The sequence below is a fragment of the Gouania willdenowi genome, chromosome 15, assembly GCF_900634775.1.
Source record: "Gouania willdenowi chromosome 15, fGouWil2.1, whole genome shotgun sequence".
Lineage (NCBI taxonomy): Eukaryota > Metazoa > Chordata > Actinopteri > Blenniiformes > Gobiesocidae > Gouania > Gouania willdenowi.
This window is the reverse complement of record NC_041058.1, coordinates 7,039,510-7,052,791: the sequence shown is the minus strand read 5'-3', so window position 1 is coordinate 7,052,791 and position 13,282 is coordinate 7,039,510. Positions and strand designations below refer to the sequence as shown.

The following is a 13,282-nucleotide window of genomic DNA, read 5'->3' as shown; positions in this document are numbered from 1 at the left end:
AAAATGCTTTAAAAAGAGGAAAAATATAACAAGGAAAAGTGGTGAAAATAGGTTAAAATATGGCAAGTTTGGTGTAGTTGCAGAAAAAGGGTAAAAATAAGCAAAAATGGGATCAAATTGTTAAAAAAAAAAAATCATTGCTGCCTCTTGAAGGCATTTGGCGACCCTAAGGTTGAGAACCCCTGATCTAGAGTCGAACCACTGTGAGGACGAAGCTCCACTTCCAAACAAAAGTGTTCAATCAAAAATTCACAGTTCAAAGTCACAGCCACATTTAATTGCAAAAAACTTATCAAATAAACCCATACAAATGTAAAGAGTGGATAGTGGTAGTAACACTTGGTACAAATTCATCAGAAACAGTCATTGTTGAGCGACGTATACAGAACAGGAGGAAAGATGACGATCAAGGGAACTCGTTCTCCAATCAAACTCCTACGTTTGGGTTCCCTTCAGCTGCCTGTGTCTGTGTGCTTTTCCTCCAGAAATCAAGACACAAATGTGAAAAATGTTGAACCGCGATTAATAAAATAAAACACTGCCTAAAACTGTGGGTTACTTCATTTAACAAAAACTAATTGGTTAAAAAAAATCAGTTAGAAACTACAAAAATAACATCCTTCAACTAAATTTTATGATCTTTTTAGAGTGCTTGAAGGAAAAAAAAAAAAAGAAAATGGTCTAAGATCTCCAATGAATGGTAAAAACAGGGCAGCCTCTGCTCGCTCCAGTCGTTTCCCACACTGCAGTAAACGTAGAGCAGAGTTACAAACAAAAAGACTTTTATTTTGACGCAAAGTGACGGTCCGAAACCTGAGATCCTTCTGTGAGGAAAAGCACCGTTGGCTTAAAGTCGCTCAGGTTTGCCTCGCAGTCAAAAATCAAGCTGGACCGATGAGTGTTTCCTAACCAGTGAACCCAAATAGAAAACTTTAGACATTCTCAAACCATTGGCTGCAAAAAACACACAGGAAAAAAAAAAAAACTTTTACTGCTGATCTAATGTTGTTAAAAACCAGCATGTGTGACTTTTTTTTTCTTCTCATTTTTACATTGACTTAAAACAACTGGTTTGAGTCCCCACCTTTTTTTTGTGCCACAAAAATACTACACAGGCAGGTTTGGTGTCTCTCCCCCCCTCTTTAAAACCATAGCGGGGCAGCCATCTAAAAACAAAACATCTGTTCTGTACAGTCCTTTTCCCACTAAAGTAGTGTCCAGTAAAACCAGTGAGGGGTGTGTGGGGTTCGTGAGTCCTGCTCTATTTGTTCATTCTTTAAATTTTCCTGCTAAAATTGCGTCAACCCTGTTTTATCTGAATCTGAAGTTAAAAAAAGGTTGAGAAGAGTCTTCTCAAAAGAAAAAAAAAAGAGAAACAGACGAGGGCTTCTGCAGCAGGAGGAGAAATGATGACGTCTGCGGCTCAGCATCACCAGAGCTGTAGAACATGTGGATGGACTGAAGTTCGAGAGCGTCATTAACCCTTAGGTGCTCAAACGGGCTCGTTTCCTTGGAGACTGCTCTTCCTGTTCGTCTTCTTCATCTCCATCCTCATCATCAGGGTAGTCCACCAGACCAACAAGGGCCGTCTGAGACAGACAAGATCACATTTAGTTAAACTAATAGAATCCTCCACCAATCAGAAGGCAGATCAGTGGGAGATGAAATGTGTACATGAATGTTTATCTAAGAAATCCTCACAAGTTAAGTTGCAGAAAATATCGACTTTTTCTTTATCGCTAGGCAAAATTTAGGAATCAAGGATTACTGACAATAATCTTCACTTTAAATTATGTTGCTACTTTTAAGAACTTTGTGTTAATAAATACTTGATCTTGATTTCTGCTATGGCGTCTTTTATGTTGAGGCCCCTCAAGCCTTCTGATATAACATCATACAGGGGGCCGTAATCGAGGAAAATTAAAAAACAAAATTATGTAAGAGTTCTGAGTATTTTTCAACAGTTTAACATTATAAATGACTGCCATCATGTGATAAAAGCACCAGGAAAACTGTGATCCCTGCAAATATTGTTGACTTTCATGTACACACTGACTCATGTTTTCTGACTTTCTCCAGTGGGCTGAATTGGATTCTCCAAAGGGCCGGATTATTTTACTCGTCAAAGAATAAACCAATGAGAAACTCCTGTGGTCTGAGATGTGTTCGGGGGCTAATCGTAAATATTACACTTGTTGAATATTAACAATCAAGACGATTTCAGAGGCAGCACGTTACAATGTCTTATATTTTTCCTTTAAACTTTATCGAGTAGAAGCGCCGACTTCAGGTGGCGTTCCAAAGCCCTTTTACAAGTAGGAGGTTGGAAAATCCAGAGTTTAGAGTTGCTGAGAAAGCAGCATTAGATCACATTGATTTCTAAGCTTGGTTCTGTGCGTGCTTTGAGATTATGTATGTACATACACACGCACGGGCACACAGACGCCGTCTATATCAGAAGACCCTTTGTGTGTGTACCCCACTTAGCCAGTTTTACCACACAAAACCAGGACTTTGCATGTGAATGTTCCGCCATCTCAGTATCGACGCGTTACCTTGACCGATGGCGTTGCAGGAAGAGCAACGGTCTTAATGGAGGAGGCGGAGCTGTTTGGCGTGATGGCCGCTATGGTCGGTGGGATCGCAGCAGCTTTGGTGTTGTTGGCACCGTTGGCAGCTCCTAAACAAACAGACTCTGAGCATGTGTCTCTGCTGCTGTGATACAGTACAATCAATGCCGCAAGCCCCGCCCACCTTTTTTGGCCTCCATGTATTTTCCGTAACTGTCGGAGAAATCATCCTCCATCCTTTTCTCCACGGCGTCTTCGTCGTCATCCTCGTCGTCGTCGTTGAGCCACAAGTTTTCGTCTTCGTCCAACGAGCGTGCGTCTCTACGAAACCTAGCGGGGATTCAAACAGTTTTATAAACTGTGACTATTTGCAGATGTAGTCGTCATGGTAACGTTTAAGTCCAATCAGGACGCTGACCTGCTGAGTCTTTGACTTTGTCGGTCCTTTTCCTGCTCATACCGTCCTTTAAGGCCCTTGAACGTCTGCACATACTCGATGGGCTCTAATGCTTGGTAGAAGTTGTCAACAATGTGAGCGATTAGCGATTTAACGTCCTCCTGCAGAGAAAGATGGAGAGATTCAACATAAAAACACAAGGATCAACACCAGTATGTGAGTTGGTAGGATCACGCACCACTTTAATGAACTCAAAGAGCTCAATGATGGCTGAGTTGAGGAGATTGTATCGTGTGCCATTGTCCAACAATGCGTTAATGACTGGTTCAAACAGGTTCCCTTTGATGATGTAGCGGTTGTAATATTCATCTTTCAGACCAATGATTCTACGCATGAAACGCAGAGCACCTAGAGAAAGAAAAATAAACAAATATCAGAGAAGCATGCATGGGCAGTGATGGATGAGGAAAATTGGGGGTTTCATCAGAAGTAAAAGTGACAAAAAAAACTCACAAAGAGCAAGAAAGGTGTGCTTGGAGTTCATGAGCACCAGTACTCTCCTGAGCAGGTCTTTATTCATGATGTAGGTCTTGATGTGATATGTGTGATGCTCCACGCAAAAGGTCAGCAGCTCCAGGATCAGCGCCAGCAGCTGAGCCGTCTGAAAGTTATCTACACACAGGACAAAAACACATCAGATCAGTTTCACTCAACTTGGATTTACACGAAAGACAATGCAACATTTGTCAACATTTTTTCCCTACAGTTTATATTATTTAACACCTATTTTAAGATTCACTATTAAGGAAACTTGTTTTGTGTCTATTATGATGTTCATCATCTTGAACCCTTAAAGCAGGGATGGGCAACTATATCACAAAAATGTGATTGTATCTAATCCGAGGGCCACAGGAACAACATTTATGTCAGCATTCAGAATAATAACTAATCTGACCATTAATTGGTGGTTGGGGGGGGGGGGGGTCTTTCTTGTCAATTTTTAGTCATTTTGTGTTTTTGTAATTTTTCTATTGTTTTTGAAGTAATTTTGTTTTCTGTCATTTTCTGCTGTTTTATTGTCAGTTTGAGTGATTTTTTGGGTCACCTTCTGTATTTCTGTCATTTTGTTTAATTTTGGTAAAGGTTTGCGTGTCTTTGGAGCTTTTCTGTAATGTGTTTTGATGTATCGTCAATTTTTTTATTGTCTATTTGTGTGTTTTTGTCATTTTTATTGTTTTTGGTGTAATTTTGTGTATTTTTTGCATTTTTGTTGTCTATTTGTGCATTTTTGGGGTCACTTTCTGTATTTAGTCGTTTTTTGTGTCATTTTGCTAACAATGTGTGTTTGAAGCTATTCTGTAATGTGTTGTTTTGTGTGTTTTTGTAGTCATTTTGTTTGTTTAAGTGGTTGTTGTGTCTGTCTTTGTTCTCATTTTATGTTTTGAGTCATTTTGTGTATTTTTGAAATTTTCTGTGTTTTTGTGTACTTTGTGTATGATGGTGGGCTTCACATTCCATCCAACTTATCTTGATTTGCTTTGGGGGCCACAAAAAAGTACACTGACTAGAATAATTTTCACTCAAAAGGTTGATGGTTAGTGAGATAAATAACACACACCTGGACAGACTGGGTTGATTTTTGTTGAGCTCTCCTGCAGATCTGGAGCTATAGGGGAGAAGTTGGTTTTATTTCGTCAGCCAACAGTTTGAAATAAATCCATTCCATCTCAACTATCTTACCTTTAGAGTTCTTTTCATGTGCAGTGTTAGCCAGCAGAGGCGCTGTCAGGACATGCATGCAGTACTTGTAGAAAAAACTCAAAAATTCAGTCTTCTCGGTTTTCTAAAGATAGAACATGAAAAGTAGAAATATGTCATAGATCAGAGGGGCCAAATCCGGAAACGTTCGATCACAAACAATTTCAACATTAATGTGCCTCGGTTTGCACTTCCATTTATAAATTAGACAAAGTATGGAAGGCAGCAACAATATCTAAGCAATAATTGACATACTTAAATGTACTTTGATTTATTTATTTTTTGATCAATTTTTACTTAATTTGGGGAGCTTTTGTGGAATAATTTGAGGAAAAATGGCAGGATTTTGGAAAAATATTGAGATCTTTCAACAACAATTTACAACTGAATTATTTGGTAATTTACACAATGATTCATGTTTTCTCTGACATTTACACTTCCTCCTGCGGGCTGAATCAGATGCTCTGAAGGGCCAGATTTGGCCCCCGGGCCCTGAGTTTAACATGGATCTTAGATGATTTCTTTATCAAGACAGCCTTTAAATCAACTCAGGTTTAAGGCAGACTTTACTGAGGAAAGCTGGAGTTCTCTAAGCTTGTTGTCAAAGGTGGGGTACTTTTAACTTACGTTGGTGGAAGCCAACATGTTTTCGGGGTCGATGAGCGTCCTGAGCAGACCCATCAGCTGAACGGCTCCTCCCAATTCTGGGTCCGAATCACAAATCATCTGCTTTATCACGACATTGATCAGCAAAACATCCTGCAACACATACAGAACCTGTGTTAAATGACACAAATGTAAAGAACAAGGCAGGATTTTACACAATGCTACACTTGTAAGATCAATTGCTTTCTTCTTTTGTCAAAATACTTAAGATTGTTTTTTTAAGCCCATGTAAAGCTAAACAATCCATTCAAATGAATGTATTCTAATTACAAGGCATGCAACGACAAATATGAGTATGTGAATTGGTAGTGTAAGGGTGCACTCAACCAACGATTTGATTCAAATCCCAATTTTATTAAAAACTCAAATCAAAGATTAGTGATGCATTTAACGCTTTTCAATTTGAATACATAGAGATCATATTTTGGGGAAAAAAACAGATTAGTCAAAATACAGTTTCTTATTCTTATATGTAAATTGTCAAGGATTTTTTAAAACGAATATATTTTCTTCTTACAAACCGTTTGAACTCAAACAAAAATAAACTGCACATTTCTTCATTTACCACCATGCAAAGTTCAAGAAACACATTTTAAAAACAAACAAAAAATGTAACAAAAGTTTGCTTACATTCCTCACTTTAAACTTACATATTTTTATTTAGGTGTGTGTGTGTAGTGTTATAAAACAGTGGAAGGGGTAACAGACTCTTAGAGGCTTACATCGTCAGTCTGCTGTGGCTCCTGCATGACAAACTCTCTAACCATGGAAGGGCTGAATTCCACCAGGTAGGAGAAGATGTCTGTAGCAGCTGCTCTCACCTGCAGGTCATCCATTCCCTGGCCAACAGAAAAATACAGGTTTAATGGAAAAAAATAACAAGAGTCATATCATAATCCCACATTATTAACATTTATTTAGTATGAATTATCAAATGATGCACACAACGTACCATGACTATTTCTAGAGCAGGTAAAATACCAAGATTTGCCAACGTTTTGAAGAAAGCGTCTCTGTTTTGGGGCTGCAATGTTTGTGAAAAAGCACAGAACTCTTTGACGAAGTTCACCTGAGGGGAAAACAAATAATGTGAGAATAATTAAAAAAAAAAAAAAATGAAAAAAAACACAACCAATGAAATCTTAAATCAGTCAAAGGAATTTCTTCAAATATCAGAAATGTGCAATCAGCCTTTTTCATATGACCTAACAATGTTGGATTGATTCACTTACTAGTTCTCTTCTTTTACTGTCCTCCGTGGCTTCATCTGTGAGCTGTGCAAAGACTTCCGTTAGGAACTTCTCATCATCCTGCAGCACAGTGACACATCGGATTAAAATCCAACTCTTGATACAGCCAAAAAACTAAAGGAAAAGATGAATGCGGAGCCTAATGCTGAGAACCCTGGTTTCAGGTTAATTTTATGACAACATACACGACATAAACAATTAACAACACAAGCACATTTAATTCAAAGTTAGGCAAGTTTGTGTTAATTATTATAATTAGTGCAGTGCCCGTAGGACCAATGTTCTAACTGATGACATCACCACTGAATCCATCGACTCAGGAGATGGGGCGTCCAAACAAATCCGACGTTGCACACCCTTGAACCAAGCAGCAGCCATGTTGAAACTGTCAGGTCAGTCTGATCCTGATCCGCAGAGAAATTTGAGGAACGCACACAGATTCCTTGCTTTTATAGAGAGATAAGAAGCTTGATTATTAACAAAAGAGATTTATGGATAGGAGTGAGATTAGGGTTGGGCACCAAGAACCAGTTCCTAATGTCCGGTTGGTGAACCGTTACAAAGATTATTTTTTCCTGCCTGCACTAGTTTGTTTCCTCGCGGTTTGTATTACTCCGCCCTGCTTGCTCTGTTTGTTGATGTGGGGTTTGTATAAATGTGCATTCCCACCGAACGCAACTGCAGTCACTTCAATCGCCCATGATGAGTCGCTTGAACATAATGGCGCTTTTTGGTCACTCCATCGCTCCAGTGACATGACGACCAGGGAAAGGTAACAGGGGAGAGAGAGGGCTGATCACTTCTTCTCCGGCCGGAAGTGCAATACAGCCCTACGCTGTAGCCGTCTCATAGCTGGAGGGAGGGCAGGGCCTAGTTGCCAGAATAATAATAATCTTCCTAAACAAGAACTCTTGATTGATTTGTCACGACTGCTGCAGGATTTGAGTTTGTTTCACATCTACTTGGGCTACAGCTCTTTGTTTTTTAGACTGCTGCCAACTTGTTTGTAGTGTTATTTCAGCAAGTTTCAGTTTTACAGTCACCGTTGGGGACCTTTGTAATTGAGGACTCTAGTTACAGTTTAGCAACCAAATTAAACTGTATCGACTAAGTGAATTAATAAAAATGGCCTGTGTAAAGGCTTTTTTAAATGAAAAAAATTATCCAGTGAAATCTGACCTGTTGACCGGCACAACTCAAAGAATTGGAATCAAGTATTGTTTAGAACGTGAATCAAAATTGTGAATCAGAATAGTTAAAATCCAAACAAAATATGTACATCTTCCCACTCAATTGCGAAATTCTGTTGAGAATATTTTTGTTTTCTTTGTTTCTTATGATATTCTGTTTACATGTTCAAAATACATTTTTTTTAAAAATCAATCAAGTTAGAATGAAGAATTTAGCTTTTGGCCTTAAACATGAAGTGGAATATATGAAAACACACCCTGTGATCATTTTTATGATTTCACAAAAGTTTCTAAAATAAACTGGGCAACCTGTAAATCAACCAGGCTTTTATAACAATAGATGATACAGGCAATGGTTTAACTTTGCCGATTCCAGTTGCCTATAATTTTTTCTTGAACTTAATGGCTGACGGACTATAACATTAACTCCAAGTTTCTGATCTGTGACTTGAAGATTCTTCTTTCAAATGTGATACTCTGCCATTCAGAACACAGTGATAATATGATAAATAACCATTAGACTAAACAGGAACTTTTTCTTTTCACATTTCAATCAATGGAAACACAGTTAGGACTGTGTTTAAAGAAAAGCCGATAACTGAATGTCGTGACCAGTTGGATCTTTACCTGCAACATACTGACAATTTCCACCTTATTGAAGAAGATGAATGAGGTTAGTGTGGACAAAAAATTATCCTCAAAAACGGATGGCGTGGGCAGGATAATGTCCTGGATGTACTGAACGCGGTAGGTCTGGTGGATCTTCTGCCGCAGCTCAGAGTCTGTGATGGGGATAACTTCCTTAAACTTGGCTGTCTTAGTTAAAAACTCCCTGTGTCGTTTGGGTTGAACCATGGCTGGGTCGTACTCAAGGCAGCCCACCACATCCATGATACTGTCATCAGAGAACATCACCTCAAACAGAGCAGCTTTGTTGAGGAACAAGACGCCTCGAATGATCTCATAGAGATGATGGAGGCCTTCTCTGTTGTCCAGATCCTCACATACTCTGAAAAGACCCAGGAGTTTTTTGATGTAGGCCTCACTCATCAAGGCCAGGGCCAGTTTTTCTCTACGAATGGGCGAAGACAGAACCGACGTGACCAGGTCTGCAATTTCCTCTAGTCGGCTTAGTTCACAGGGAGGGAGCTCCACCAGGTGGCTCGTCTCCGGAATCTCCTCGAAGCGCTCCTCCTCGGACTCATCGATGGGATCCTGAGTGATGTCCAGGGCCGGATCTTTGCCTTGAACCTGAGGGTGAAATAAATGGTGCATTAAAATAATTACAGAAAACCTCAAAGTAGTGAAGCCTTTTATCATTACAAGAGAGGGTCTACATTGAAATACCTGACAAATCTTCTCCCAGATCTCATCACAACCGGCTTTTTCCTGGAAACTCAGCGCCAGGTCGTAGTTATCCGCCTCTGACCAGACAATCAGTGTGTCCTGGAGAGAGAAAACAAAGGTTAAACTTTACACAAGGGGTTCATCTACATCATACGTAATACTTGCATCACTGCATGGATTCAAACCAAAAATTGTAGTCAGAAAATGACAAGTGGCATCAGACATGAGCCTAATAACACCTTTTTTTTGTTAATTATTTTATTAAAATGTTTTAATTTAAAAAGGAGCAGGACAGAAGCAGATTAGCTGTACAGTTTTATAATAACACATACATATGAAGCAAAAAGAAAATGACCTGTAAATGTGTGCCTAATAACACTTTGATAATAATGACACGTTGATACTATGACCTATTATTAGGGCAGCTCTAAAGCAAGTAGGATTAGGTTGTATATTTTAAAAATAAATTTTATGACCAATAACAGATGCTCATTAATGAACATTAATAGGGCCTCAGATTCTCCGTTTTCAAATTTACTCCTATCCGTTTCATTGTATATTTTTTTCTGCATTTTTTCCACGTCAGTTTCCCCAAGTCTTTCCTAACTCTTATGATTTCACCGGCTATTAAATGTTCTGAAATTGTGCCACACACGCTAAATATGGCTAATTGAGTCAACTACTGTTATCAACATTACGTTTTATATATTTCAGATGACACTGTGGAAGCCTGAAATTCTAATCAAAGTCGCAAATCAGTAAAAGCCAAACAACGTAATACAAAATAAAAACGGCTCATATGCAGACGGAAAGCTATTAACACGGGCAGATGTGTGTGGTGGATGTTTGAGGACACTCATAATAAAAATTAGGTTTTAGCAAATTTAACGCATTGACAATGACGCGGCCTTGCAAGGATGACATGCTGTGTTGAAGCACGTTTTTATGGAAAAAAATACCACGGACATGGGACACAATGAGATTGATTAATTTGCTTTGCCATTTGATGATTGTGAAACCTTTCACTACAGCAATACAGAGAATCACCCTAAAGTTTTGCCAAAAATTCCCTGAAGGCATGTTTTTATAGAAATTGATTTGGAACCAGATTTGATATATCTGTCTGTTTAGTACATTTACTAAACATTCAGCCTTCTGTTTTCAGGGAAAAAATTGCATGTAAATACTTAATATTGTCCCAAAACATGCATGTAAAGTATTTCCCTGTCATATAGAAGCCTAATATGACAGGCCACCAAAAAAAATAAGTACACTGACGTAAGTAACTCATTTTTTATTTTTTTTTTATTTTTTAAATCAACTGTTAGTATTACTCGGTCAAAGTTCAAATATAACCATGAGCATCCTTATGTAGGATCAATTCAAATTTCACCCATCATGTTGTAGTAGTAGTTATTATCATATTTATTATTGTGTTGTAATTTTAAGATAAAGAAATCTATTGCAATGTTAAATAAACATGAGCAAAGGTGTATCGTAACAAATTTAAAAAAAAAATCTAACTCGTTCATTTCCAACATAACCAGTAGTATTGTTAGACTTAGGGCTGGGCGATATATCGAATATACTCGATATATCGCAGCTTGTAGTCTGTGCGGTGTTGAAATTGACCATACCGTTAAACTCGCGGACTTTTTTTTTTTTTTTTTAAATATCTTAGTGGCATTATGCACAAAAGGTGCACTTAAATTTAGTGTTGTTTTGAAATGTCATCTTAATGACAACATGCACAAAAGGGCACTATTTGTTTTAAAATATTGTAGTGGCATTATGTACAAAAAGTGCACTTTAATTTTGTGTTTTGAAATGCCATGTGAGTTGCATCCTGCACTAATGTCTTGTTTTGAAATGTCTCTGTGACAATTTTGCACAGAACGTGCACTTTCTGTTGACAATTTTATGTTTGAGCCACTCACTGTTTAATAAATACAGTTATGTCAACTTTGACTTAGTTGTGATATCCCCTTTTTTGCATGAAAGTTTAAAATTGGCATATATTAATGCAGTATGATCAAGAATGTTTTAATGTAGACATATAGAATCATCATACTGGTGTGATTTTGTGCATCAAAGTGTTAATTCAAGGGTAATGCAAAATATCGAGATATATATCGTGTATCGTGACATGGCCTAAAAATATCGCGGTATTTATAAAAGGCCATATCGCCCAGCCCTAGTTAGACTCATTGAAAACATAGATGGACATAGATTTTTTTTAACCATAAAAATACCAGACTTTCTTGGTAATTATGTAAAAAAAAAAATTGAAATAAAGACTCATGTACCAACCTGTTGTTTCTGATAAGCAGTATTCGGGCTTATCTTTGATTCCAAAAGCAGAGATCCTGAAATACAAATAGTTTGCATACTTATCAAAATAAATCAAAGTTTCATAAGATTATGATTATAGGAGAGAAGAGTAAAGTCTTAACACCAAACAGATGTGACAAAGAATAAAAGCTTTTTACCCAGACAATTATTTTTTTTTAAATATTATTACATATTTATTACACTGTATAAATCTTTGTAGAATAAAAATGCGCTATTATGGTAAAGATCTATCTAAAAAGCTAACATTCAAACCAAAGGCTTGTCAAACCCTGACCAAACCACTACAAATACAGTCAGAGGCAAATAATACGTGCTAATGCTAAACAGACACGAAAAGTACAGTTTGATTTCCAATATTGATTACTGTTGAACGACTTTTAGTTTGACAGAAGTGACATCTAACTATTACCTATTTTCAGAATTATTTAAACTTCTATATTGCGTGTATTGACCACGCTTTAGCAAGAAAAGTGTTGAATAACACCTTCATATTTCAATGTTTGAGCTTGAACAAACACCATAAACAGCACGTTTCTATGCAGGAATCTGAAGGGCCCCTCTCCATGCTAAAGACTTCACGTAGTCTGTTACCATAAAGCTATGCTAGGCTAGGCTATGCACCTGCTGACGACTCGAGTACAACACGGTTCTTTTTGTAAATTGATTAGTGATAACTCGTCAATTTATTTGGCCAATAGAGCTTAACGGATAGGCTGTGAACGGTTAGCCTTAAACAAAACGCAGCTTAAAGTAATCAAGTGGGAGACGATTAGCCAGACGTTAGCATTAGCTCACAAAATGCAGATGTGGCTAAAGGAGAACTTACCGTCCGACTCGGCCCGGACTAATAAAGATGTTCCCTTTAGCCGTTCAACAAATGTAGAAGACACGTGTCCGGTACCCCGATCATCCCACTGCCGCTCTTCATTCAGCGTATACACTTTAACTCTCCGTCGAGTGTCCGACATGGCTAACACCGTCAGAGCTAGCAGGCTAGCTTGGCTGCTAACAGGCTCTCAGCTCGCACCGTCTCTAGCGTTTCCCGAGTGCGGTCAACTTTGTTTTCTCCTGCATGTTACACAAACATGCGTCTCCAAGCTTAGGTCTCAGTTGCCTTTACAAAACATATTCCGTGTTACAGCAACAATAGAGGTATGGAGAGTGTAATAATGACAGAGCACAACTACAGCGGCCTCCGTGCTAACATCCACAGGCCGCCATCTTGTAACCCGATCTTGTGTTCTTTTTCCTCAACAACGTCAATCAAGCGCCGTGCTGCCGCTGAGACTCCGCCCCCGGGCGAAATAAACCAATCAATACTGCGCCAGACGAGTAGTCCGCCCCCTGTTGGCCCATACCGTAATAGCACTACTGACACACTGGCGTGAACAAACAATTTTGTCGGTACAAATAAATGGAGGTAGTTTTGTGTCTTAATTATTCAATTCCCAAACAAACAAACGAAAAAGATTTGAAAACAAAAATAATGAATTTGTAACAGAAAAAAAAATTGCAAACAAAACTAAAAAATAATGTTTACAAATCAAAAAAATCTTCTAATAATACATAATACTATACATTTTGTTTAGGTTTTTTGCATTTTTGTAAATTTTGAAGATTAATAAAAAGACTTCTAACAACGTCCGGAGGGGGCTCCGCCCAGAAGTTAAAGTTGAACCGCAATCAAAATTTAGGAAACGCAAACAAAAACTTGGAAAATGCAAAAAACGTAAACAAAATGTATAGTTTCAT

At 38.1% G+C, this 13,282-nt stretch overlaps 1 protein-coding gene across 1 annotated transcript; it reads right to left on the bottom strand.

Moving 5' to 3' along the window:
* Window positions 1-255: 255 nt before the first annotated feature.
* On the bottom strand, window positions 256-12,795 carry ppp4r3b (protein phosphatase 4, regulatory subunit 3B). The gene is made up of 16 exons (XM_028468979.1): window positions 12,357-12,795; window positions 11,489-11,544; window positions 9,179-9,277; window positions 8,459-9,082; window positions 6,624-6,701; window positions 6,344-6,460; window positions 6,114-6,230; window positions 5,353-5,484; window positions 4,708-4,810; window positions 4,586-4,633; window positions 3,481-3,639; window positions 3,206-3,375; window positions 2,989-3,128; window positions 2,755-2,900; window positions 2,556-2,680; window positions 256-1,589 (listed from the first exon to the last, which is right to left on the bottom strand). The coding sequence occupies exons 1-16, from the start codon at window positions 12,496-12,498 to the stop codon at window positions 1,485-1,487; spliced, it is 2,361 nt and encodes a 786-aa protein (XP_028324780.1). The 5' UTR covers window positions 12,499-12,795; the 3' UTR covers window positions 256-1,484.
* Between the last annotated feature and the right edge of the window lie 487 nt (window positions 12,796-13,282).

Bases quoted from the DNA above. Each gene is read 5' to 3' on its own strand.
- ppp4r3b (XM_028468979.1), bottom strand. From the start codon at position 12,498: ATGTCGGACACTCGACGGAGAGTTAAAGTGTATACGCTGAATGAAGAG. The intron at 9,083-9,178 runs GTATTTCAATGT...TTTCACCCTCAG, and splicing joins TCTGGGAGAAGATTTGTCAG to GTTCAAGGCAAAGATCCGGC. The intron at 5,485-6,113 runs GTAAGCCTCTAA...TATGTGTTGCAG, and splicing joins AGCCACAGCAGACTGACGAT to GATGTTTTGCTGATCAATGT.